At 36.0% G+C, this 27,435-nt stretch overlaps 3 protein-coding genes and 1 non-coding gene across 5 annotated transcripts; 2 read left to right on the forward strand and 2 right to left on the reverse strand.

Moving 5' to 3' along the window:
* Positions 1-1,347: 1,347 nt before the first annotated feature.
* Positions 1,348-9,072, reverse strand: LOC108208865 (phototropin-1). 2 transcript variants are annotated; one of them, XM_017379443.2, is made up of 24 exons: positions 8,815-9,072; positions 7,648-8,141; positions 7,333-7,507; positions 6,999-7,181; positions 6,335-6,426; positions 5,973-6,261; positions 5,595-5,802; positions 5,404-5,474; positions 5,112-5,218; positions 4,932-4,981; positions 4,752-4,856; positions 4,591-4,650; positions 4,419-4,508; positions 4,165-4,241; positions 3,991-4,075; positions 3,807-3,887; positions 3,442-3,545; positions 3,242-3,291; positions 2,858-2,964; positions 2,620-2,733; positions 2,414-2,465; positions 2,187-2,299; positions 1,826-1,966; positions 1,348-1,721 (listed from the first exon to the last, which is right to left on the reverse strand). In XM_017379443.2, the coding sequence occupies exons 2-24, from the start codon at positions 8,132-8,134 to the stop codon at positions 1,620-1,622; spliced, it is 2,943 nt and encodes a 980-aa protein (XP_017234932.1). In that variant the 5' UTR covers positions 8,135-8,141; positions 8,815-9,072; the 3' UTR covers positions 1,348-1,619. The 2 variants fall into 2 exon arrangements, with proteins under 2 accessions (XP_017234932.1, XP_017234933.1); XM_017379444.2 differs by lacking the exon at positions 8,815-9,072 and having other exon boundaries at positions 7,648-8,279.
* A 1,722-nt stretch (positions 9,073-10,794) lies between these two features.
* LOC108208866 (probable serine/threonine-protein kinase PBL7) lies at positions 10,795-14,249 on the reverse strand. Its single transcript, XM_017379445.2, has 5 exons — positions 14,027-14,249; positions 12,977-13,227; positions 12,601-12,790; positions 11,997-12,382; positions 10,795-11,210 (listed from the first exon to the last, which is right to left on the reverse strand). The coding sequence occupies exons 1-5, from the start codon at positions 14,124-14,126 to the stop codon at positions 10,929-10,931; spliced, it is 1,209 nt and encodes a 402-aa protein (XP_017234934.2). The 5' UTR covers positions 14,127-14,249; the 3' UTR covers positions 10,795-10,928.
* A 6,467-nt stretch (positions 14,250-20,716) lies between these two features.
* Positions 20,717-26,847, forward strand: LOC108208867 (enoyl-[acyl-carrier-protein] reductase, mitochondrial-like). Its single transcript, XM_017379446.2, has 10 exons — positions 20,717-21,177; positions 21,357-21,454; positions 22,490-22,621; positions 23,050-23,193; positions 23,268-23,370; positions 24,640-24,739; positions 25,106-25,182; positions 25,267-25,345; positions 25,908-26,026; positions 26,431-26,847. The coding sequence occupies exons 1-10, from the start codon at positions 20,993-20,995 to the stop codon at positions 26,522-26,524; spliced, it is 1,131 nt and encodes a 376-aa protein (XP_017234935.1). The 5' UTR covers positions 20,717-20,992; the 3' UTR covers positions 26,525-26,847.
* A 222-nt stretch (positions 26,848-27,069) lies between these two features.
* On the forward strand, positions 27,070-27,141 carry TRNAE-UUC (transfer RNA glutamic acid (anticodon UUC)). The gene has a single exon. It is a non-coding gene; the product is annotated as a tRNA-Glu (tRNA).
* The last annotated feature ends 294 nt before the right edge of the window (positions 27,142-27,435 follow it).

The following is a 27,435-nucleotide window of genomic DNA, read 5'->3' on the forward strand; positions in this document are numbered from 1 at the left end:
TATTCCAACTTCCTAAATGTCAATATATTATATTATATATTATATATTATATTTAAGAGCCGACTAGGAAGGAAGCTCCTGGGATGCTCTGGCAGTTAATCTGAAATTTGTCTAAGCTTAACAATTTATCAAACTAATAATTGACCTGTACCGGATCCACTGACCTCAGCATGTTCATTGGTTTTAAGATTACCAACTGAAAGTAAAACATAGTCCCATCTTCACTGCACTGTGCACGTTGAGTCTGTTGAGCTGGTTAAACGAAGTGCATATTGCTAATTTGATGCAGTAATGTCCCTCTCCATTGTACTTGCTATAACAAACCCGTTTCTTAAAATCCCTCTCATCTATATAGGCTACAGCTGCCGCAATGTGGTAGGTTTAGCCAGAGGTTGAAGTTACAATTGGTTTTTTTCTTCAATAAATAAACAACAGTTGCACGGATCTTTTTTCTTCAATAAATAAGCAACAGTTGCTCGGTTTCTGAAGGCAGGTCCGGAACATGAAAAAGCCTGGGATGAGTTAATTCTCCGATGAATAATACTATGGCACCCCCATGAAAAACTTGAGATTAATCTGTCCGGTGCTTTTTTTGTGATGAACGTATGCTACTAACATACGTATGTCAGGGACCCGGACCCATAAGTACGTACACAAATGTGCTTATTTCTTCTCTCTTTCAAATCTACTTCATAATCATTGTCCGTAAAGGCCACTTGCTCTTTGAGCCCATTCGGGTGAGCTTATGACTTATGACTTAAATTTTGACTTATTAATGACTTATGGGGTATTCAGAATATAATAATAAATTAAAAGTGATTTACGGGTAACTTATGACTTGTGGCTAATTTTTTATCAAAAAAAGTTCAAAAAATTTAATCACTGAAAAAGATACCTCAAACCAACTTATGGCTTTATGTCAGTTTCTAGGCGACTTCTGACTTATTATACAAACATGCAGCTTTAAAGTCAGAATGGAAAACAGGCTCTTTGATGAAAACACTTGAGTACAGAACTCCTATGGTTGTGGTTCCTTTCAAATAGCTGAGAAACCTGTAGGCAGCTTGTCAATGCAATTTCGGACTCTGACTACAGAGCAACAATCAATCTCACTACCAACTTCACTTGCTGCGATGTACATCAAGCTACCTCTGATTAATGTGTCTCATTCACCTCGACTCCTTCATAGATATATTCCTAGCAGAGCTATGCAGTACTTCAGTTCCACGAAGTCGATTACTATTTTGGTCTTATCATATTTTCAACAAGAGTCCGTTTCAGATGTCAAGAAACTGGAAAGAATAAAATGAGCAGCGTATATATCCATAAGATCAAGAGAGACAAAGCTGAAAAAAATCAATTTATTTTGAACTTAAAAAATATCAAATAATGAACAAATAAACAACATGTTTTGTTCCTTTCCTATTTATAGGACAGGATACATGATTACACAACACAAAAGGCAAAAAAGATTAAGAGCATCCAACTTCTTGAAATTGTTTAGGGAAAGGCCAGCTTTAAAGGAATATATGAATATGAAACATAGATAAAATTTGATCTCTTCGGAAAGAAGCAGATGATGAACTTGCAAGAAACACGCATGACTCTGGAGAAGTATTTTAGAACACATTTGTCTGTAAATCTTGTAGCCCGGGGTCGACTTCTGTAACTTCGTTTTCATCTTCTGTTCCAAAGAGAGGAGCATCAAGCTTTGGAGGATTCTGAAAGATGATGCAAATGTTAGTCATTACTAGATTAACATTATATTCACCGATTAGCATTAGAGTGTAACATAGATTTTGTTCTACTCTGCCTACTGTTTTACCTCACAACGGACTAGAGCCCAGTTGATCCCCCGGAAGAATGGATGCTGTTTGATTTCATTAGCACCTTCACGAGATCCCAATCTATTCTTCGGATCTCTATGTAACAATCGATAAATGAGCTGCTTTGCTGAGAGACTCACCTACATTCAAAAAATCAATATTGAATTATTTTTCTTTTTGCTAATTAATATTGAAATTTTCAAGTGATGAAGCATTGTAATAAAGTGGATTATTAAGAAAACAAGAAAAATTCTAACCTCTATTTACATATGCATCACATTCATTCAGTACTTATGTTTAAAACAGGAAATATCTTTCTTTCACTGTTTTAACGGATGATTATATTTAGTTTAAACTCACCGCTTTACTTCCTGGAAACTTAAGATCCTTATGCAGGATGTTGGCAAATGTCCTTTGCCTTGTCTTTCCCCTAAATGGTGTATATCCATACAACATTTCATACAAAAGGATTCCTAAAGAAAAATGAGAAAGATCAGTAAATTCAAGTTTAGCCAGATTTATAATACTTCTAGAATAAAACTTATACAAATTCATAACATGTTCTCTTAAAAGTCGAATTTAATTACCAAGAGCCCACCAGTCCACTGCACTAGTATGGCCTGCACCTGATATGATTTCCTGCATATCAGGAAACAGTGTCAAAGAAGATATATAGATTATAACCGCAGAAGCTATTTTACTTTCATTACAGAAATCGTTTGATGCAGAGATCAAGTCACTGAGAGTAAATTTGAAGTGCAAACTAGAAAAGAGGGATTTAGAATAAACTAACAGGAGCTATGTACTCTTCTGTTCCGACGAAAGAGTTTGATGCTCTCATTGGCTCCGCCATAAAAATTGGACCTTTTTTATGCTTACTTTTATTGTTTATATCTGGAATCAGAAGCTGCATTTTAAAAAAAAAAAAAGGAGTCCGGAAATCCTCTCAGTAATAGTATTTCGGTGCCATGAACTTTGTCCCCTATGATGATATAATATATATTTTTGTAAAATTATAAGAGCGGATATACCTGTGGCTTGCAGGATGTTAAGCAGGACAAATCAAAATCTGTTAAAGCCACATGACCACTGCTTTGGATCAAAATATTTTCAGGCTTTAAATCCCTGTAAATAATACCTGTGTCAAGACAAATGTGCAGCAATTAGGTGTCAGAATTATCAGTCAAGAGTCGAATATAAAAGGAAACGGTTGCACATATGCATGTTAGACTAAATAACAGGTTCTAATTTCGTCTAGTGAAAATCTTACATGGAGATCCAATGAGAATATACTGCGCACTCTTATGAGATGTTTTTTTAAGTTTGGATATGCTTGTAGTACAATTACAAATTTACAATGTCCAGTAAATTTTTCAAACAGAAAAGGTAGAAAACACGATGGACATATGGTTTACCTTGACAGTGAAGGTACTCCAATGCTACAACAACTTCAGCTGCGAAGAACCTGATTAAAAGTTGAAGTTTATGCAAAATTAGTATAGTTGGATGAACAAATTACAGAGCAGAAGTAGTGAAAGAAGATTAACAAACATGAAATCTTGATATTGTATTGAAAACTCAGAGGCGACCTTATATATGCCTGTTTGTATACTACCTTACAGCATCTTCACTGATGACCTTAGTTGGTTGTCTGTCCAAAAGTACAAATAGCTCACCTCCGGGGCAATAATCAGTAATCAAACAAATATGTGTACTAGTCTGCAAAATGTTTAGGAAACGAAATAATTAAAGCTACATGAATTGAATGGCAGGGAGTAGTGTGCTAGTTGTTAGCATCTAGAACGCCGGCCAAAGTAATTTTTTTTTCCCTTAATCTGAAGTACACAGAGTGAAAAATTCAAATAATATATAACCGAGATGAAGTTTGAGACTGTGACAGGGACTTCTTAGTTTATATAAATATTTACTTATTATAGGCACTCCAGTGCTGAGTTTATATTGACTAATATTGTTTCCAACCTGAAATGAAGCATATAATGCAGGAAGGAAAGGGTGATCTAGCATATCCAATATCTCTCTTTCTGCACAAGCTCTATGGACCTGAGGAAGATGATAAAAACAGGACTTTTAGTCTGCAGCTACAGTTACCTAAAATTACCTTTTTAAGAATACAAAATTAGGCGCCACAGTTGACATTAAATACCTTGTTCCGATTGAGCATAATTCCTTTGTCCATTGCTTTCATCGCGAAGTATTCACCACTATCACACAGTTCCACCAAATGCACACTGCAATGCATGTCAACAAAATTATATCAATGCTTGCAGAGAAAAAATGAAATATACGGAAAATTGATAACGCAGAAGGTAAGTCCAACCTGCCGGTATCTCCAGACCCTAATGGCTTTACTGGCTTGAAATGCTTTAAGCCTAGCTGTTCACCGCTATTGAGGATCTGAATAATATTGTCCAAGAGGGCGATGAAATATTGACAGAAAATTTAGCATCATGATTTATCTAAAAGTCAATCAAACGTATTATGAATAAAGAAACTAGTATGAAAATCATGATGTATATAAAGGGTCCTTTCCACCGCCAAAGGTGGCTAATATTACATCTAACCGTTGATTACCTTTTGAATAGCTTGCCATGACGCACTGTCCTTTCTATGAGGCTTTGGCTGAACCACCTTGGAATGATTTTTCCATAAATCTTCTGGCGTCTGAGGTTGATTAAGCAAAGTGGTGTCACAAATCTAAACTAGGAAAATTAATTTCAAATTTTTTATGCAGGACAGTGCTTACAGAATTAGCATCCGGGAGCTCTCTCACTGCTTCGTCAACATTTTCGGCAGTTTCTTTTACCTATATATAAATTAGAATGAACATTGTGACAATGATCAAGAAAAACCATTATTACAAAAGAGAAAAGAACATAGTAAGCTTGCTCTAGTTAGAATTTCTACCAGGTTAATATTCTCTTTCACAGTAGCCTCAGGAATACTGTTCTGAAGTGGCTCAACATGTTTACTTCCATCTAGTTGTACCCCAATGAAATACTGAACCTCTCCCTGTGCAGAAAGCAATTGTCATATTAATTTGTATATGCGACAAACATTTTCAGCCTGACATTGGTGGTTTTGTACCTTTTGGTCACGCATAGGCTGCAGATGAAACAAATTCCAGAATTTCTTGCCTAAGTAATAGCAAAATGAAAAAATAATGACTAAGATGAACCACAGAAAAGACCAATCACACACACATATAATATGAAATCCAGGGAATGTACAAGCAGAAGTTCAAATTAAGTACAAAATTAAACCTACCAGTTTTAGTATAGTTAATAAGTTGAACAGTAACATCCTTATGGTTATCAATTGCATCCCTGATTTTTCTCACAGTGGCTGGATCAGTTTCTGGTCCCTGAAGAAACCTATAACAATAATTCAACAACCAATTACTATTTAACTACCATTGATATAAAAAAAAAATTACAGTGATGCTCAAACTTATGATCCTCTGCAATTTAGTGGACTGTGATAAATTCAAAACCAAACCATCGAACATTCTTGGTATTAGTCACACACAGTTGATCAGTAACTGTGTTTCAGTCCTCACCTGCAGTTTCTCCCCAAGATTTCTTCACGACTGTACTCTGTCAACTCCAAGAAGCTATCAGATGCGAAAATCTGTTTTTTTTTGACAGATTAGTATCATCTACATTACAGTAATGTTTATAAAAATAATCAAAAATGTCACAGGAATTTGAAAAAATATTAGACAGCTGAAAATTGAAAGAAAGGACTTACAATGGGGTTGTCAGGAAGCCTAGGATCAGTGATGACAAAATTTTTCTCAATACGTTCAAGGGTGGTGGCAAGATCAATACCCTTTCTCATTTCTTTCTTTCGTGCTTTGTTATCCAAACTCTCTGGACGATAATCATCATCGTCACTGTCCTCCTCAAATCCACCAGTACCAAACTCATCGGTACTAGCTCTGTTCTTCTTTATTATCCTGCAGTATTTCATATAGACACCAAGCCTTTGTTAGTACTGGTACACTATCATGAATACATCCAGAGGTGGACCGCAGATCCACTATTGTTCTAATTAGTGGGACACAAAAGGAGTTAGGGGAGAGTGCATGCATGCATAATTGAAATTCTGTAACTATGGTAAATGTACCCCATGAAAGAACGACGTGTGGTTTTCTTGATTTTCTTGTCTGGGACTTCATTGATTTGCTGCATTGTAGTTCTGACACCAGTATGAGAGTTTCTCCTTGAGGGATGAATTGGCGCCATGTTTTCAGTGGTTCGCTTCCCAAGGGCATCCAGTCGCTCCTGATCGCTGCCTGGTGCAGATTTTCTTGTAATCACTGGACGTATGTTAGTGGATTCGCTCAGTGCCCGTGGCCTCTTCACCGCTTGCAACAGCTCAGTCACTGAACTTGTTGCCATTTCTTTCTGCCTAGCTGCATGATTATATTCAGCCATTTTGGAGTAGCAATTTCATGATGCAAAGGGATATACTACTACAATATGTACCATCATATCGAATCAAAGATTCAGGAAGTCCATTAGGACGAAGGCTGTTCTCCTTGGCGCCCTCTGTATGCTTGCTCACCTCCACTTGCATTCTGAAACGACAAATTATGCATGTAATTTAAATCAATTTTTTGGTAAACTTAATTTTCAAAGAATAGCGAATTATATGATTTAGTTTCACTCTTTCAGTGATGACAGACTCACAGCCATCTGCACACAACTCTATTATAAGGCGAAATCCAAAAATGGCACCAATTATCACTCAAATTGAGGTCTTAATTTGTTAATAAAAGAATACTACTTCTAACTGATGTGTATGTTCTTTCAAATTTTAATTTCCAAAACAAAATAAAACAAAAACAGTTGCAAACACTAGTACAATAGATCCAATGTTCACCCATATTTATATATATCCACTTTGAGTTTCCTAATATTAAATATCTGGATAGTGATGAGTGTTGGAGTAGTTAGGGTTTAATTTGACAGATGCTTGGGTCCTATGATACATGCATTCATTTGTCATGTTATGAAGAAAACAAGAACATATTACTTATATACTTATGTTGATTGTAAGAATATCTTCTTCTCTTTTTGCAAATGGAAAAAAATGATTGAGGAGTGTTGATTTTTGAAGTAACATGTGATTATATGAAAGAGAACAGACCCGATGAATTTGAGGGTATTGCCATCTTCATCCTTGATGGGGGAAATAGTGAGAAGGTTCCAAAACGGAGTTCCATCTTTCTTGTAATTCAGTAGCCTTCCGCAGTAACTCTTCCCCTCCTGCAAAGCTTCCCTTATTTTCCCCACGTCTTCTGCATTAGTATCTGCACCCTGCATGAATCGGCTGAATGCACAACAACCAGTAATTCAGTAACAAACAGAATTTAAGTAGATGGGTTTACACTAGACTAAACTGCTAGGAATGTCAGTGAGCAGTCGATTAATCTTTTTTAGCAGCAAGGTATTGCAGAAAGGAGCTGAAAAAAATTGCATACCAATTTCTACCAATAACTTCTTTGGCAGTGTAACCAGTCATTTTAAAGAAACCAGCGCTGGCATAGAGGATTGGAAAATCAGGTTTTGTTGCATCCGACACCACGAAAGTCTGTTGAAATGTTGACAAGGCATTCTTCAAGTCCTCTGACACTCTTGGTATGTTCCCTCTATTACCTTTACATAAATTAAGTCAATTCAGGACAGAGTTAAGACTCTGATCATCTTACCTCTTGTTGCAAAAACAAAGAGGGGATCCTAGATTCCTAGTACAGCATAAATTCATATAATTAAGTAATTAATATTGGCATAGGTACCTCCATCATCTGATAGATCATCAGAGTCGCGCATGGAATTACCCGAGGTCCTCCTAGAAGTACCAGCCGCCCCTACAGAACCAGTGTCACCACCCGAGTTTCTGACTTTAACTCCCTGCAGCTTACCAGTCTCTTCATCAGTCTTCAAGACCAATCCCCACTCTGCTGCCCTTTGTGCTGCAGCCCCCACTTCTCCCCCAGCATTACCCACCGCAGGAGACTTCTTGCCATCATTGATAATAGTTGCAAGGGATTGTTTAGCTGGCGGCGTAGGGAGAGCCATCCATGAGGTACTGACAGACTGGTCATCAAATTTGGCAACTGATTGCGGCGGTGGAAGCTCTGGAGTGGCAGGGATGGACAGTGGGTGGGGAATGGGCCTGCTTGCTCTAGTGGCCGGATTGCTGTAAGTTGATGGGTTGAATACTTCTAGTGAGCCTCTTGAGTCTCGAGAAGTTGGTGCTTGATTTGGTTTCTTCTGTTCCATCTCTTTACTGCAGTGTTAACACTAATTAGTATTGATTCAAGTAAGCGTATATTTGAGTTTGTATGGGGATATATAAGTTAAGTGGATATGGTGATAAGAAGCTGAGATCACGGGGGACTTGGCAAATGAACAAAAGACATGCAAAGACACAGATATGATATGATCATAAATGTGTGGGCAGTTCATTTATGAAAGCAGATATATAGAGAGACATGTAGGCCCTATATTTGTTGTATGCTGTATGCCTAGATATGCATGCATGTCACAATTATTTTTTCTTTTTGACAACATCATGGTCACAATTATTGGTATGAAGCAAATAGTGGTACTAGCTATTACTATTACTCAGGATGGATTACAGGATTAATACTGATCAGCATGCCAGTTAGCTGAGTAATCCTGCCGGGATAATCTAAGCATTCACATATGATTATAGACAAATTATGATACTAATTAACAAGTTACAAAACATAATATTCGTTAAGTAAACAAAACAAGTTATCAAAAAAATTCGGAGGGGGAGAGGGAGAGAGGGAGAGAGGGGGGAGGGAGGGGGAGAGAGAGAGAGAGGGGGGGGGGGGAGGGAGGGAGGGAGAGGGGGGGAGATAGAGAGAGGGAGGGAGGGAGGGGGAGAGAGAGAGAGAGAGAGAGAGAGAGAGAGAGAGATGTATGGCAGGTACCTAAGTGAAGCTAACTTAACTTGCTGATCAACTTCCTTATAGCCTGCAGTTCTCTATGGGAAGAGTTCAACTGTAAGTGACAGTGAGAGGGCCAGAAAAATCTTATTTATATCCCTTCTAAATTATATGTGGGCGAGAGAGATACATCTAAGACAGTTTGTGAGGATATGATAGTGAAGGGAAGGAGATGACTTATATATATACAGTATATATCAGAGAATAATTGCCGAAAAGGTCTGGCCTCCCATGCCTCTACCCCAACAATTCACATGGCAGCCTAGCTAGCTGCATCTGCACCAATTCCCAGGTTCCATAAATCCAATCATACACATGCAAAAATTGTCCCAGAGTAATAATAATGTCAAAATCTGGCCTACTTGGCCTATTCACTTCCAAATCCACCGATCCAACACTTGATCACAAACTGAGAGTGAAAATTATCTGGAAGAATGGGCTGCCAAGTAACTAAACTCAAAACAATGCAAACACTAGATTAGCATAGAGATAGATTGAAATTAAGCAGAAAATCCATGCATGTGACTCCAGTCTCTGCAGCCCATCCTTTTCTTTTGCAAACATTGCTCCTCTTGTCTGCGTGTCTCCACAAGATGTCTAGGTGGATAAGTTTTAGTTTTGATTATGCATCATGAGTTGTACAATCATGTTTGCATTCAAGTTGTTTAAGTAGCTGGACTGCTGGAGTAAAAACTGCAAAAGTTCGATAGGTTACTTTCAACAATTAATTCAGGTCTATTTCTTGATGTCCACTTGCCGGTTTTCATGTTCATCCTGTTTTTTCCTTTTATGACAACAATGTTAATCCTAAACCATCTATCTCCCTGATTCCGACCCTGTACCACATCTCAAACCAAACGACCCTCGATAGTATAATGTGTTCTTCTTGTGGTTGTAATCTCAGTTTAACTTGCTAGGTCGAAAATTGTTTAAATTTGATCTGAACTCGAATCTGTTTCTGACTCAAGAACCAAGTTTGCAGATATAGCGGACGTTTTTACTATATATTTAACGAAATATGGCATGCCTTTTCGTAAATACATGTCTATAGGCATGCCAGCGGAAACTCCCGTGACATATACCTTATTTTTTTCCAAACACTTTATTAACTTATTTACTTATTACTTCTACTTCACTTCTCTAATTTAAGTAAGAAGTCACTTCTTTTAAAATAACCCAAACGGCCCCGTAAAATAGATCATGGATAAATATCGATGTTGCTATAGTGACTAGACTAGAGAACTTGTGCAAGGACAGTGCCATGTGGAATTAAGCGAGCACTGGGGAGAAGAGCAAGCAGACGAAATGAATTATTTGTTCAGCATTTGGCCACAAAATATCTATATCTATTCAGCTACATTCATCATATCAGATCTGTAACATCTCGAATCATTTAGATAAAGAGTATTTGGGTCTTTATACCGCCAGCTTCATTCGTTATGTATAGGCCAAACTAACCGAAATTCTCAACTAATCGAAGACTGTGATTATTGTGCATAAAATTTAAGATTCCAAATTTTTGAGAACAAAGGCTTAGGATCGATGCACTCAAATTTATCCCGGGTTGAATGGTACCAATGATAGAATGCAGAAGACTTGTATGTGGTATTTGTGCCCCTACTAATGAAAGGAAGTTTCAAGTTTATCAGGTGTTGTGCACTTTTACACTTACATTAAGAGTTCCATCCAGTGCTCCACTGACATTTCTTCGTCACCTCGACAAAGTGCATACTAAAACACAGTAACACAGATTAAAGTGAACACCATAAAGGAAAGGAGACAGTGCCAAGGCTTTTAAACTAAATTGTAACTGATGTATGCAAGTATCGTTTATCCTCTAAATTTTCAAAATTGAAAAACTGGAGTCCATTTCTCCAGATTGCTGAAACTAATGTATAAACTAACAATTTTCCCAGCAGATAGTCATCCCTCAAATTTACAAGGAAAAGCAGGAGCAAGAGAGGCAGAAATCGAGATTACTATGGTCCATATTAGAGCAGCTGCCATCATAATGTGTTCCAGAATTGTTAACCAGGAAAAAGTACCTGTATGTACTCAATTACTAGTCCTAATTGATCCACCATCATGTTGTCTCCAACTCAACTAACATTCTGTTCATTGTCATTCACATCAGGTCTATGAGATGGCGTGGGCCTGCCAGAGTTCTGAACCCGTTGAGTTTGAGGATCATATGTTTGTGAAGCAAGGTAATCCAAAGCCTTTACGACATCAGCTACAAGGGGCCGCAGTGAAGGTTCCTCCTGTACACACATTGCAGCAACTGAAAGAGCTTGATATAACCCTTTTACTGGATATTGGCCTTGGAGAACAGGGTCTACCATCTGGTAAAATTTCTTCCGATCCCTAAATAAAGGTCGTGCCTACAAGATTTTCAAAAGTTAGTGTATTCCATACACTGAAAACCCAAGGTTGCCCTGTTAAGTACTTATCAAATTTGTCGAATAAAATCTATATACTGTGCAGAATAAAATAAATTATTAACGTACACGTTACACAGCACAGGGTTTTGCTTATATTATAAACAAATATACAATAAGTGCTGTGCTGGAAAATATAGATTAACTTTAATACTTACTAAAATAAGAAGTAAGAGTTCAATTATAATTTGCATTGATAAACATGATAATCAATACTGGGATGACTTTATAAAGGCTGTAACAATCAATAAGAGATAGGTCTTCACTCTTCAGTGCAATTTGTGAAAAGCATAATTTATCAATCCAAAAATGATTATACTATTATGTTACACATAAATGTTAAAACTGATGGCAACACCAAACAATAATTTGCCTAAAAGCTCTAGATACTATTAAATGGGTCCCCTTCTATAATCAATTGAGGCTGTTCAACTAATACAGCTACTTTAAATTCCCAACTGAAATATATAGCAACCTAGGTGGAAAATCCATATGGCACGACTGTTCTAACAATTACAGAATATTTTTTGATATAGTGTATTAATATCAATCATTTGACACCTTTATTTACTGTGCTAATGTGAAGGCACTTGGATCAAAAATCAGAGACAACTACACCTGATGCAAATAGTAGAACTAAGACAACATGTTTAATTTTATCTGAAGCTCATGTAAAACAATAAAAATTATATACTTCCACCAGTAAGAAAAGAAAATAGTAGAAATTACCCATGCAACAAGATTTTGGTCTCTGGAACGTTTTGAAAAATCAATTGCTTTTCGCCCCGTAATGATCTCCAAAAGAAGGACACCAAAGCTATATATATCTGATTTAAAGGTCAACTGGCCAGTCATTGCATAATCTGGTGCACAGTAGCCATAAGTCCCCATCACTCTGGTGGAGACATGGGTATCGTCTCCTGTAGGTCCCACTTTTGCCAAGCCAAAATCAGATAGCTTAGGGTAATAATCCTCGCCAAGCAGAATATTAGAGCTTTTCAAATCACGATAAATTACTGGAGGATTCATCTTATCATGTAGATATTCTAATCCGCATGCTGCACCAGCAGCTATTTTCATTCTTGTATTCCAATCAATAGGCCTCCGCCTAGGACCTATGAAAATTAAACAAATCAATGTAAAAACTGAAGAGACAGGACCTACGAAAATTAAACAAATCGATGTAAAAAATGAAGAGACAAGTAAACAGTTAGTAAGCACGTAAATTTTTGTCCCACATATGGGGAACTGGGAAAAATCAACTAATCACAGATTTAGTATTATGGCACCAGGAAGTTGTAAAGTAAAACTAGAATTGGATATATATTAATACCATGCAAATGATCATCCAAAGAACCCAAGGGCATGAACTCGTAAACCAACAACCTTTGATCACCCTCAGCACAAAAACCAATTAGCTTCACAAGATTGGGGTGATCAACTGAACCTAGAGTCATCACTTCAACAACGAATTCCCTGATGCCTTGCCCTCCATTGCGATCTAGTTGCTTGATGGCTACAACCTGCCAAGAAATTTTTTGACAAAAAGCAGGTATTTGTCACTACAGTCAAACAGATATTTCTCTCCAACATAGAAAACAGAAAGAGAAACCCTTGATATTTTTGGCAGGAGAAACAAGGACACATGTATTTACTGCTTTTTATCCAAGGTAAGAGTGACATTAAAAACTCAGCCAGATTCAACTGACCTGGGCAGTATCCTTTAATATTCCTTTGAAGACTTTGCCAAATCCACCCTCGCCAAGAAAGTTATCCGGCTTAAAATTCTCTGTGGCATACTGCAATTCTTTAAAGGTAAATGATGTTGCCTTAATCGCATCCATTCGAACATCTCTATCAACCTTATAGTTTGTGTCCTGCTGAACTGCTACAGATTGGTCAACAGCCTTCTTGGACTCTTCATTCTTCACATCATCATTCAGAGTAGTTTCCAATGTATCTAAAATCATGCAAGATGATAAAACATAACATGAGAACAGAAACTGAATTCGTAAAACAGTGATGGATTTTGCACATGCACATGGGTGTACGCTTAAACTAATTACAACACTATAAAGTGCAAGAAGATAATCTACAGTAATATGAGCACCACAAAATCATATCAATAACTAACAAGAAAGATAAATTCAACTAAATTCCAAATGGCTGAACAAACTTAATCATTATATTTAAAATGCCAAGTAAGCAATAAAGCCATATCGTTTGAATAACGGTACCCAAAAAGTATCATTCGAACAAGGGTCCTACAAACTCAATCAAACTATCAGATACTTAAACACATAAAAGGGCACTAACAGTTTCCATCAAATGTTTTCCCAAGTATAACCATTTCCAAATCTCCATAATCATATAGCTCACACTTAGCATCACAATTCTTGAACACAATTCAATACCCTCAAGATACACACACACACACACACATAATCAACATCATCACCATCATCATCTATAACAAACCCTTCCACTAACCTTAAAAATCAAGAACCACAAATTTCAAAATACCAAGAAATAATTCTCAAAAAAGAACTACAATCATCATAAAAAACCCAATTCAAGAAAATTAAAAAACCCATCAACCATTGATTCTAAGCTTCACAAAATTTACACACCAACAAAAATTCAAGAAATCAAGAAAAGGCCCACTTGCTTCGGTGCTTACACAAACTGATACACACATTAAGCACAATTCATAATTTTCTTGGGGAAAAAAACATAAACTTCAAGTAAAAAAGATAAACCTGCAGCAGAATCTGCTTGATCATTGTTTTGATTGTTGCTGCTGTTAATCTTTTTCTTTGATTGTTTATTCGAACCTCCAAGACAAGGGAAACAACCCATCTCTCTGCCCCCTCTCTCTCTCTCTTTCCTTCTCTCTCTCTCTCTCTCTGTAACAGTATATATGTTTCTTCTTCTCAGGCTCACTACACAGACATGAAAGAATTAAAGACAACACACATAGACAGACAATATGTATGACTATGTATATGAGTGTGTATTTAATTTCTTTCCCATTTTTATTATTTCAAAATTAATTACTATATTTTCGTGTTTACTCTTTTTAAATAATAGTATTCCTTTGTCTTCAAACGCTTGGGTGTGGTGCAGGTGTATGATAATATATGTGTACCTTTAATAAGATGCTGCCAAGTCAGAATCATTATGTAATAAGATCAAATTGCTTATTTATATGTTGCCACGTGGAGAGTGAATGAGAGATAGGGAGGGCTGGCATGCAGCGGATCATTGCCCTTCTCAAGAGGTTTCCGTGAGTTACCAGCTGATGTTATTGCAGTATTTAGGGGGCACGCGTTTATTTTTGGAATTTCGTATTATACGGGATTTTAGTTTTAGAAAGATTTCTTCATTTTATTATACAGATTTTGTAATTAATGTGTGTGTAGTTGATTAAATTATATGATAGTAAAAATATAAAATAAGATTCATGTTAAATATAATATAAATATCAAATATATATTATAAATATAAATGATATATTTGTAATTTCAAACAATTCTCGTCATTTTATTTATTAAATTATATTATAAATATACCCCAAACCATAATTCTAAATATATATGATCTTATATATTATTTTATAAATATATAAATACACTATATGAAACGTAAAAGTGGAGGGACTGAGGGGGAGGGGGCCCTTAAACTTGATATTTCTAAAGCTTATGACAGGGTCAGTTGGCAGTATCTCCGTAGCAGTATGGTTAGAATGGGCTTAGCATAAAAGTGGGTTCGATGGTTGATGCTATGTGTAACTTCGGTATCCTATTCCATCTCTTTTTAAGGGTCTGAGATAGGGCCTATATTTCCGAAGCGTGGACTTCGTCAAGGAGACCTGTTGTCACCCTATCTCTTCTTGCTGTGTGTAGAAGGCCTCTCTCTCTCGATTAAGAAAGCAGCAGTTGAGGGCTCTATTTCTGGGTGCAAGGTTTGTAGCTCAGCTCCATCTATTACCCATCTCCATTTCGCTGACGATAATTTTCTGTTTTTCAAAGCTACAACAGCAGAAACCATGGCCATCCAAATATTCTGAGTTCTTATGCTCGTTTCTCTGGTCAAGCAGTAAACTTCCAAAAGTCTGGAATCTTCTTCAGTGCGAACGTCAGGAGGGATAAGCAGATAGAGATTAAAAATACCCTGGGAGTAAATAATGATGTAGGGAGCAGCAAGTACCTTGGATTACCGTCGTTAATAGGGAGGTCGAAAAAAACTGTATTCAGATACTTGAAAGACAAGATATTTCAGAGGATTCAAACATTGACCTCAAAGCTTCTTTCTCGAGCGGGTAAAACGATTATGATCAGAAACGTCCTTCAGACTATTCCAGCTTACACAATGCCATGTTTTATGGTCCTTAAAACTCTATGTCAAGAGATTGAAAGGCTGATGAACGCGTTCTGGTGGAATTCCGATGGAGCTGCAGGCAAAAGGATTCGGTGGTGTGCGTGGGATAAAATCAGCATGTCCAAGAAAAAGGGAGGCCTTGGTTTTAGAGATCTTCAGGGTTTTAATATGGCATTGCTGGGAAAGCAGTGCTAGAACCTTATTAACAACCCAAATTCCCTAGTGGCCCGTGTTCTTAAGGCACGATACTATCCGCATTGTCACCTTCTTCAAGCTACTAGATTAGGAGGTTCAAGTTATATATGGTCAGGTCTATGGGAAGCGAAAGAATCTATGAAGAATGGTCTGCGTTGGGTGCTAGGTGATGGTCAGACAATTTCCATAAAGTCTGACAGATGGCTGAGAGGTGCTCGAGACTTTCGAGTACATCAAGAGAATACGGCTGTAAACGATTCCGCGAGAGTTTGTGATTTCTTTCTGGCAGACACGAGAATGTGGGATGAGGAAAAGGTCAGGTTGCATTTCAGTGAATCGGATGCTAATGCTATAATTTGTACCCGGAAACCATCTATGTGTATTAAAGACAGGATTGCCTGGTCCCATACGTCTAATGGGCAATACACGGTTAAATCTGGATATCAACAGTGGCATACAAGCAATGTTCATGTAACTGCAGTGCAAGAATCAACAGGGTGGAAAAGAATCTGGTCTTTGGAAGTGCCTCATAAGGTAAGAATTTTTCTTTGGCGCTTTTGTCGTAATAATATTCCTATCAGAAAGCTTATCAGGAGTAGAGGTATTACTGTTCCTATCAGCTGCTCTATGTGTACTGGTGACATCGAACACCTTATTCATCTGTTCTTTGAGTGCAACTTTGCTCGAGAATGCTGGCAGTTTATGGGACTCTCATACAGCATGTGGGATGTTGAGTTTGCTGATGGCTGGCTTCTTGATAAGTTGAGTTCTGAACCAAACCAGGAGATTTTGATAAGAATCGCAATAATGCTATGGGGTATATGGTTTGCTCGCAACAAGAAGATTTTTTAGAACAAAGATTTGCCACCGGCAGTAGCCATGAGATGGAGCAAAAATCAAGTGGAGGACTGGAGAAAGGCGAACAGAAAGCCTCTGACAGGCACAGATCATTGTCCTCCTTCTTCTAATCCAGTCATAAAGTGGAATCCCCCAAGTCATGGTACCTTAAAAGTAAATGTTGATGCTGCAGTGACAGAAGGACAAAACCACTTTGCAGTTGGAATGGTGCTTCGCAATAACCATGGACAGTTCTTGGCAGGCAGAGTCATGAAGTTTGCAGGCTGTGTCCCAGTAGTAGAGGCAGAGCTGGTAGGGATCTTTGAAGCTATCGCCTGGATTAGTCATGTTCAAGCTTCTTCAGTGATGATCGAGTCTGACTCGCAGCTCTGTGTGCAAGCCTTGAAAGGAGAGAACAACAATTTTCTTGAGCTGGGCAATTTGATTCTTCATGGTCAGGCTCTTATATCTAGTCGTAGTGGTTTGTTTTGTTTTTAAGTTTTGTTAGAAAGCAGGCTAACAGGGTGGCTCATCAAATGGCCAAAATTCCCTGTATGCTTAATGGCTTCTTAGATTTCTCGTCTCCTCCATCTTGTTTGTTGGAGACACTCTTGTCGGATTTTTCGATGTTTTAATGGAGATTAAGCTTTCAAAAAAAGAGAAAAGACTTTGAGAGAGAGTTTAACTAATAAGGAAGGAGATCATCTTATTTCTATGTCCATAACCAAGGTACAAGCAAGCCTTTTATAGGCTAGTAGAATGTATGTTACAAGAAAATGGAGAGTCAAAGGTTGACTAATAATGAGATGACACAAAAGGTTGAGAAACACAAGAGTCATCCACACATTATACATAACACTCCCCCTTGGATGACACGTATTTACATCATCCCTCATTAAAACTTTATTTGGAAAAACACGGTGGGAAAAACCCTAGTGAAGAAAAGAGTACATGTGTTGTACATAGTTTAAGATAATGTTTCCCCCTCATTTTAACATAACTACAAGATGTCCCGAAGTTTGCGCATTCCAATCTTGTGTACCAACTTCTCGAAAGAAGATGTTGGAAGTGCTTTCGTAAACAAATTTGCTGGATTTTCACATGAGCGAATTAGACAAACATTAATATCTCCCCTCTGCTGAAGTTCGTGAGTGAAGAAGAGTTTTGTATCAATGTGCTTTGTCTGATCTCCTTTAATGTAGCCTTCTCTAGTCTAAGCGATACATGCTTCATTATTTTTGTAAAGAACAATAGGGGTTCCTTTATTAATTGAAAGACCACATGATTCTCAAATATGATGGACCAAAGACTATAGCCACACGCATTCCCAGCTAGTTTCATGTAGTGCGAATAATTCAGCATTATTTGAAAAAGTTGCTGCAAGAGTCTGCATTGTAGATCGCCAAGATATTGCGGTATCACCATATGTGAATACATAACCTGTTTGAGATCTACCTTTGTGGAGATCATACCGATATCCAACATCTGCATAACCAACTAATTCAATTTTTGAGTCTTTAGAATAAAACAAACCTATATCTATTGTTCCTCGAAGATATCTAAATATCACGCCAATCCAATGTCTTCGAGTTGGACAGAACTATGTCTTGCCAAAAGGTTAACTGAAAAAGCAATGTTTGGACGTGTACAATTGGCAAGATACATTAGTACACCAATATCACTAAGAATCTTTTCAATATATGAAGACTGGTCGATCGATCGGCTTCATGCCTATTCATATTTCAAACCCAAAATTCTCACCCAATATACACGCACATAATCAGTAACTTTTAATTCAACTACTTAAAATTCAAATCGATGATTTTCATCGTACTTTCTTTGTTACTTCTTTGCGACCTCTCTGTAAACGTATATATAATATTCTATAACTGTAAGATACATTCCCATTTTATTTTCAAATGTATTCAAGATTACTTCTCGACTAAATGTGTACATATCAGAAATCATCGGAATTTGATTCTATGGCTATATATGATTTGCATATATTGTAGATATGTTAATTTTAGTTATAAATATATAAATTGGGAGTGAAATAATGAAAAATATAACATTTATAAACAAATAAATTATTATCCTCGAGAATATATTTAACCACAAAATTAATTTTTATATAATAAGTAAATTAATATTAAGTTGTATTTTAAAAAATTATAGAAATATATTGAATTTATATTTTAAAGTCGTATTTTACTACTTTGATGATAAGTTTCAATTAGGTCTGATCTTATTAATAATGATTATTGATTGTCATAGAAAACAAAAATCTCCAGAAATTTTGCACAAGTAAAAACCAGTTCTTATGGGTAAACAATCATGCCACAGGTCCACAGCCCACAGGAGTCGAGAAGTACTGCGCATAGCATGAAGCATGCATATATAAAATACTCTTCTCCATGTTCGGTTCTAGAAGATGAACATGAAATGCATGAACAGATAATAAACCTGTGTAACTGTGTCTGTGTGTATTAAAACTCATTCATTACAGGTTTGGCGTAGGTGGTCCGCAGTTTTAATTTTTACAAAATTGTAATTATACATTCGATCATTAATCGAAAAAATTTAATACTCGTTCATGTCAGCATCCTCCCCTTGATTCTCACAATGGTTGGGTCCCATATAGTTTGATTCGTTGTTTTTAATCAGATATGATAATTAATTTGAGAAAAGGAATATTTAAAACTCATATTTCTAATTCTTAAATCATGTTTATTTAAAATATTATAATTTTATAGGATTTCATTGTCATTTTAAAATTTAAAAATTACAATATTAAAAGATTCTAATGCAATTATCCTTTTATTATTTCTATGAATATGTTTTTCAAATTTTTTATTCTGAATAAAAGTTAAATATTTTATTTTTATTTAGAATTTTTTGAAAAAACATAACATTAATTTTTATATCTCAAATATGTGAAATTCAAAATAGCTATCATATAAAACAAAGGTTGCAATATTTTTCAAATTTGATAACTACTCCCTCCGTCCCCCTGAGTTGTATACATTGGGGGACGGGGATGCGGCACGGATTTTAATGCTCCTGTAGAGTGTGGTTGTGTAATTTTATTTTTGAAATTTTCTTTTTCTGTATTAAAGTTTGGATGTTATATTTTTATTCAGAAAAAGAAAATCTCAAAAATAAGTTACAGAACTATATTTTTAAGAGCATTGAAATGCGTGTCGAGCTGTTGAAAAGAAACGTATACAATTAAATGGGACAGAGGGAGTATAATTTTTGGTACCTATGATCGTCTTATCTTATAAATAAGAGGTCACTCATTTACGTAAAAATTATGTAAATTTCTATTTTTTTTTAAATACGTGACTTAGTTTTGCAAATAAGTAATATTAGATATCTATTAAATACAAACTACTGCCTCTTTGTTCTATTTAATTTTATATATTGTTCTCACTACTCGACACATATTTCAATAATTTTATAATTTGTATATAAGATTTTTATTATTAAATGCCTGTCCTGTCCTTAATGTATATTATCGAGGCAACGGAAGTTGGGATGTTGGCCCTTAATATCATAATTTTAAGTTTTAGCATTGTAAATTGTCATAAATAGCAAAACTCAAAAATATGACCCTCAATATCAATTATTAACGGCGTTTCATTTTAAAACACAAAATTACACGATGTAACATTGGGTATCCCTAATTTCATCTAACACTATATCGTATAGTATTTTCAACACAAAAAACGTTACACAAAAACATCAGGCATGATTGTTGATTAATTATTAAGAAGGGGAGTATTCATGAAATCCTGTATAGTGTTAGGTTGGTTTTAAAACCTATAACGTTGTATCGTGTAATGTTTTACATATTAAAAACAAAACGTTATTTTGTCTATGTTAGTGAATGATACGGGGAGTCATTTCTCCCAAAACTATCATTTTGTTATTTTGAATGTTTAATCAGCATATTTTGTGATATTTGAGACTTTTATTCCGCAACTTGAGGGAAGAAAACAATAGTTTCATGTAAATGTAATATTTTTGGCGGAAATAAGTAGAAACATGACAAAAATGCCCACTATAACAGTGTAGTCAACAAATGGACGCCAATCGGCGTGCTCCGAGCGACCGAGCCTATACAAGATTCGAGTAAAGAACAAATCGGGAGAATCAAGTCCATTCCTCTGGCAAGCTCCGGCCACGGAATTCAAATACAACTCTACCCATCTCTCTTTTATATTCTGCTCCAACTCTTTTCCACCAGCTCCCACCTCATCTCCCTCCTTTCTAATTCAACTTAACCTGCACTTACGCCCATCAATTAATCAATGGCGTCTTCCTCCTTTCTCAAGTTACTAACCCTAAAACCTCTTCATAAACCCCCCTCTTCTTCGATTATCATCAACCATTTTTCTAACATGAAATTCACTTTCCGATCATTCTCCGCCGCCATGTCGCCGCCTTCCACCGCCGTTATGTATGATCAGGAGGGCCCCCCTGATTCCGTCACCAAGTAATTCTTATTTTTCGTTTTCCGATAAAATATAATAATATGTACATTGTGGTTTTAGTTCTGTTTCTGTGGGACCAAGGCTGCGGAGTATATTTAGAGGTTTTAATTTAGTGTTTATTTGTATCTGCAGATTTATTTGTTATTGATTACTTTGTGTAATTATTTGCATTTGGGTGCAGAATGGTGGAGCTACCCCCGGCTGAAATAAAAGAGAATGATGTTTGTGTTAAGATGCTTGCTGCTCCTATCAATCCGTCCGATATCAATAGAATTCAAGGTTGCCTTTAAATTGTAATTCAATTTATTCTGTGTGTTTCTTTATTTTGAATTGCTTCTTAATTGGAGCTGTGGAGACCTTGTTTGTGTTTTGAAATGGTTAATACGCTTAAATATTTAAATGTGGAAGATGATTTCGAGTTCAAGATAATAGAAAGGTAGCGATAAATTCCTAAATTAAGCAAAATGATCGCCACGTTGCATAAACATATAATTTACTAGCACTTTTTGTTGATGTAAGAACCATTTTTATTTTTTGCCTCCAAGGTGATATTGATCTTTTATGTATGTTACTGATTTGACGGTGATCCTAATGTTCAGGAAGTGCAACATGAACTTACAAGTATGTGAATTATCAGGAATCAAATTGTCGCACGTTTTGAATTGTAGAATTCAAGAGTCTAATGTTCTACTATTATGCTGAAAAAAAGACTTTTGTGCTATACACACTCTCCCAGTTTTGTCATATCTGGGCAGAAAGTGGTTTGAAAGTTTAGTTTATTGCTTTTACATAGTTCGAGGTTCGATGTTTTATTTTATGAACATTAACTTTCAACCTTAATAAGTTTATAAACATAGACGTCAAAACTGTGTGAACCAGTTTCAATATAATTTGAAGAGTACACGCTGAACTGTATTATTTAACGCTTTCTCGTTTAGAATGACACTTTTTTTTTTTGGTTGTGAAAATTGAAAACTTGTGTAGGTGCCTGTTTCCTTTTCGTTTCTTCTTTTTTATCTTTTTCCCCCTTTCCTTTTGCAAATACTAGTGTGGGCCTGGACTTCATGTTCCTTGGTTAATATTGTTTTCACCACCCTAATGTCGAGGGATTAGAGAATTTTGTTACACAGAATTTCTTGCTTGTGGTTTTGTTGATATAACTGCAGTGATATGCAAACTTACAGTTTATATTCGTTCATTATTTCTTTCCTGACTGGCATTAGAGGTGTATCCCTTTTTGTTAATTTGAAGTGCATAGACATACAAACTTACAGTTTACTTTCCTTCATTGATTCTTACTGACTGGCACTGTAGGTGTATACCCTGTGAGGCCACAGGTTCCAGCAGTTGGTGGGTATGAGGGAGTTGGAGAGGTACACTCATTAGGATCTGCAGTGAAGGGTTTATCTCCTGGCGATTTAGTCATTCCATGTCCACCAAGTTTTGGTACCCTCTTTTGCTTATGTCAAAGACTCATTTCATATATCTTAATAAACTTGTCCTTATAGTTGCCCGTTCTCTTGTTTATTTAAATTTACATTTGATAAGTTTGAATCAGATATGACAAAGAGTGGAACACATCCTTCATATAATTTGCATATAAAAATAATCATGTTTATTGCTCCACCTATTGAATTTTTAAGGCCCTGAAACTATGTGTCTTGGCTGTGAAGACGAATTTTACTCGTAGTGGGATTGTAGATAATTGACGAAGAATCAAATGCTCACAGCGTTGCATGTTAATGCTCCATACTCCAAGTGATTAAAGTGATCTACTTTAGACAGTAGTATGTAGCTGAACCACAATAGGATATCTGTTTTTTTCTTTTTTTCATTATATATCAATAGAAGTAACATGAAGCTTGTGGTTTTAGGTACATGGCAGACATATGTGGTGAAAGAGCAGAGTGTTTGGCATAAAGTTGCTAAGGGGACACCAGTAGAATATGCTGCCACTGTGTTTGTTAACCCTTTGACGGCCTTAAGAATGCTCGAGGACTTTGTGGATCTAAATCCAGGTTATTTAGCTACAATGTTATTATCAGGACTATCTTGCTGTACATCCCTCTAATTAGTTTTTATGCCGGAACAGGAGATTCCATTGTGCAGAATGGGGCTACAAGCATCGTTGGACAGTGCATCATCCAGCTTGCTCGAATTCGTGGTATCAGGAGCATTAATATTATAAGGGACAGGTGCGAGTCAGATTAATTTGAGATTCTATAGTACACTCACAAATATATATGCTAATGCATGCTTAGATTTGTCAGATTGGATTCTTTAATATGTTTGTTGTGGTAACTTTAAGACTCCAAATAATGCTATGAATTTCTTGGTGAGCTCTATATTTGGCTTTACGATAGCCTCTGATTTCTATGTTGGTGTTGATGGGAAAAGGAGTATAATCGCTAATGAAAACTTTATTGTATATGCTAAAGCAAATTTTCTGAAGTAGTGGTTCTCTTGCCTGCAGAATTGGAGACAAATTGCTAAATTTGTAAGAGAACAGAAAATTCCACAATAGTTTAGTGGAGTTATCAAAATCCATATACTACTCCCTCTGGCTTAATGGACATGCATTTTATATAACATGGTCATATGTCCTGATATAAGGCCTTCTAATTATGTGGAATTTATTCATCTTTAAGTACAAGATTTTTTCATTGTGAAGGATAACAATTTTCTTAAAATAAATTGCTAAAGATGCTTTTTATACTAAATTTAAAAAAAGCGGGCACAGTTACGAGTACAAATGACATAGTAGATGAAGATGTAAAATATACGCAGATGATAGTAAAAATTTCCGACCTACCGAGCATAGAAGACATCAATCTTATCGTAGTGTGTGGTGTGTGTTATCTTGGTTTCATCGTAAAAACATAGTAACGTAAATGGTTCTATATATGGAGCAGTTCCTTGTTCTGGTGGTTTGTAATTTCGATCTTCATGTAAATGAAGCCTTCTCAATTTTAGGCTTCTTATAATCTCATGTTTCTGAAGCACTCCCATTGTTTGTACTTCTTATAATTGTGTAAATTTGATTGATGTTATGGGTTTGACCTAGCAAGTCATGAAACTTTCCAACTTACTGGCACAGTTGCTTCTAAATTTTCACATTTTCTATCACATCGTTAGATGAAACTTCTTTTATTTTATTTTGCTAAATCATTAGATGAGAAAATATAATATTTACTCGCCCAGTAAAATCCTAATCACTCTTCTAGATACTAGACTCATAGCTAGGACCTAAACAGTGTTTAGCAGTAACAATCATGTAGTGGGACTGATCTTCTATAGAAAAGGAAGAATATGGTGTAGTAAATTATAATTCCTTGATGCTATTTACTTGGTCTTACTTTTGTTGGCCTTCCCTATGATTGGTTTACCAGCATCTGTTTTATATATATATATGTGGATCGTGAGTTAGAACAATGGCTCTGGTTTTCATGGAGTGTTTGTTGCAGAGCCGGATCAGATGAAGCAAAAGAAAAGCTAAAAAAGCTAGGTGCAGATGAAGTATATACAGAGAGCCAACTGGATGTGAAAAATGTGAAAAGTCTCCTGGTATGAGCTACACCCATATTCATTTTTCTTCATTTTTTTTTTTCTAAAAATACTCCCATTTTTATTTTCGAACTCTTTCAGAACACAACTAAGCCCGTGGTGTGAAAATAAAAAAGTTTGTGATGCTGAACTCTGGAATCTCCAATATAAAAAAATAGGGAATCCCTTTTATCTTTATTCCTGAATTAGCTGAACCATTATTGTGTACTTTGCAATGACTTGTGAGCATATACCTTTAAAAAAAGACAAAACAGAGTACCTCTATACCTTATTTATGGCTGCTGAACTAGTTTGTTGAGTTTGTGTTTCATATGCATTGCTTTCTTTACTGCAAGTATTTTAATCATTTCATAACCAATTTGCTAGGATAATATTCCTGAACCAGCTTTAGGATTTAACTGTGTGGGCGGAAATGCTGCAACACTGGTTATGAAATTCTTGAGGTAAGAGGTTATATATCAGATTTTATTAACTCGACATGCTTTCTTCCTGAGTTTTCCTCTTTAAGGTGACATTCATGGTTTCAGGCAGCGAGGAACCATGGTAACATATGGTGGGATGTCGAAGAAACCTGTCACTGTATCAACATCGGCCTTCATATTTAAGGTACTGAAATTATAAGGAAAATATTCATGCATAGTAATAAGACAGAGATGAAGAGTCAAGACTTTGTTTTTAAATACAGATTCAGGAAGAAAATCGTTTAGTGAATTAATAAGATTTTTGCCTTTATAGTGACTGACCCCTGAAAACATTAGTAGGAATAATAATAACCTTGGATGAGTAGATAAGCAGAAAAATAATGTATTTGCACGTCTTTCAAGTTTCTTTATTGTCGTCCTGAGCAGTCTGATCAATGGTTTTTTGTCCTGTAGTGAGGTTCGGAGTGAACAATTTTGCACTTTCGGTTCAACTTTGCAAGGCTTGATTATACGGAGTATTAGTTTGGGCAGGAGTAGGTGGAGTAAAAGGAGGAAAGCTATATTAAATTACACAGTCTTATCCATTGTAAATTAGCTAAAGAAAATAAAAGTACCAGATTCTACCTATTGTATTATTTCCTTTAAACCAAGTTTATACAACAGGATTATTTATGGTATCATAGGTTTAATGGTATATTTTCATCTCATTTTGTTGTAATTCTTATATGCACTTAATCTGTTTCCAGGAACTCTCCTTAAGGGGATTTTGGTTGCAAAATTTGGTGAGTTCTGCTAAAGGAGAAGAGTGCAAGAGTATGGTAGATTACCTTTTGGGCCTCGCGCGTGATGGGAAATTGACATACGGGTATGTTTGCCTTATCATATTGTTCTTGTCATATTTGACAACTTTATATAATTAAAACCATAAATACATGCAACTCCACCCGCTTTTACTTCCCTGGAGACAAATGTACGTTTGCACTTCAGCTTTATACAGTAGCAATAATAAACCTAGGCCTAGCTACAGTGCTACACCAGGATTAGTCTGTCACAAAAAATACAGCATAAAATCTTTATAGTTTGGTAGCTAGGCTTATACAAGTAAGGCTGAACTGATCTCCTGTAGTGAACCTTCTTAATCTTATTTGGTTGATACTAGATATAGATGTACACATCAGTGATGATCATACCATTACCAAAAAAGTTTGTGCTAGTTTTTTTAATTTTTTTGGATGATGTTTCCATGTTAATCAGAAATTTGTTTTACAGGATGGAATCGACCCCATTTAAGGATTTCCACATAGGGTTGGATAAATCATTGGGGAAGCTAGGAAGCCAGCCTAAACAAATCATTAAATTTTAACGGGGATTATAGAATGGAAGATATTTAAAGAGTTAGGTTAAGAAGAAAGAGATGGAAGGTACTAGAGGAAGAAAGAGGAGAGTATTCAGGAAGTATGTTTGTTATGCAAGTATACATCGTGGGTTACTGTGGCCTTGACAGATATATCCTTCTTCCACTTTTCCTGGACTATCAATCAGGAGAAATAGAGTTTAGTTTAAATGTTATTCTAATGGCGGTTTGTATAGTTTAATCGTACTCTGAATTTTCCATAAAAGAAGAACTTTTTGTTTAATTTGACACAGTTTGAGTTATGCTAAATAAGTTTTCTCGCTGTTTGTTTATGAGAGTATCTTCTGTATAAGCTTTCAACTTTTTGGATCTCATACAACTTACAAGTGATATATAAGTCAACAATATTTTACAAGGCAGTTCATGTAATACAGGTGGCAAACAACCTATATACAGTATTATACAATTTTCTTAACTATCAAAGTGGCTTTAGTGTCAGGGCTATTATGCCTGTGTTTCGTTGTAGTAGTTTAAGTTCCACTGTGTATCAACAATCCATTGTCGTCCAGCGGTTAGGATATCTGGCTTTCACCCAGGAGACCCGGGTTCGATTCCCGGCAATGGAACTTTTTTCCCAGCTTGAAGAAAAAATACTTGTGATCAAGCCTTGAATTTACTTTCAAGTAAAGGCAGTTTTTGTATTAAAACTTGTTACTGATATATAGTTACAGAAGAACCTATGAATAATAATACTCTGAACCTGTAAGGAAAATACACATGAAAATTCTGAATCCTGTTTTAGCAGGGATATGATCATATACTCCTTTGACATTCTCTTTCCCTGATAAGTCGAAATGAATTCTTGTTTTTGCAGAGAGAAAAATATTATAGCGAGAAATCACTTTCAATACTACTTTTTT

Source organism: Daucus carota, chromosome 2 (genome assembly GCF_001625215.2).
Source record: "Daucus carota subsp. sativus chromosome 2, DH1 v3.0, whole genome shotgun sequence".
NCBI lineage: Eukaryota > Viridiplantae > Streptophyta > Magnoliopsida > Apiales > Apiaceae > Daucus > Daucus carota.

What these genes read in the sequence shown, in the direction of transcription:
- LOC108208865 (XM_017379443.2), bottom strand. Translation starts at nt 8,134, where the DNA reads ATGGAACAGAAGAAACCAAATCAAGCACCAACTTCTCGAGACTCAAGA. An exon ending in ATCTTTGATTCGATATGATG is followed by an intron (nt 6,262 to 6,334) that starts GTACATATTGTA and finishes ATAATCATGCAG; the next exon opens with CTAGGCAGAAAGAAATGGCA. An exon ending in TGAAAGAGAATATTAACCTG is followed by an intron (nt 4,651 to 4,751) that starts GTAGAAATTCTA and finishes ATTTATATATAG; the next exon opens with GTAAAAGAAACTGCCGAAAA.
- LOC108208867 (XM_017379446.2), top strand. Translation starts at nt 20,993, where the DNA reads ATGGCGTCTTCCTCCTTTCTCAAGTTACTAACCCTAAAACCTCTTCAT. An exon ending in CTTTGTGGATCTAAATCCAG is followed by an intron (nt 23,194 to 23,267) that starts GTTATTTAGCTA and finishes ATGCCGGAACAG; the next exon opens with GAGATTCCATTGTGCAGAAT. An exon ending in CTGGTTATGAAATTCTTGAG is followed by an intron (nt 25,183 to 25,266) that starts GTAAGAGGTTAT and finishes TCATGGTTTCAG; the next exon opens with GCAGCGAGGAACCATGGTAA.
- LOC108208866 (XM_017379445.2), bottom strand. Translation starts at nt 14,126, where the DNA reads ATGGGTTGTTTCCCTTGTCTTGGAGGTTCGAATAAACAATCAAAGAAA. An exon ending in TATTAAAGGATACTGCCCAG is followed by an intron (nt 12,791 to 12,976) that starts GTCAGTTGAATC and finishes ATTTCTTGGCAG; the next exon opens with GTTGTAGCCATCAAGCAACT. An exon ending in TTTGGATGATCATTTGCATG is followed by an intron (nt 12,383 to 12,600) that starts GTATTAATATAT and finishes TAATTTTCATAG; the next exon opens with GTCCTAGGCGGAGGCCTATT.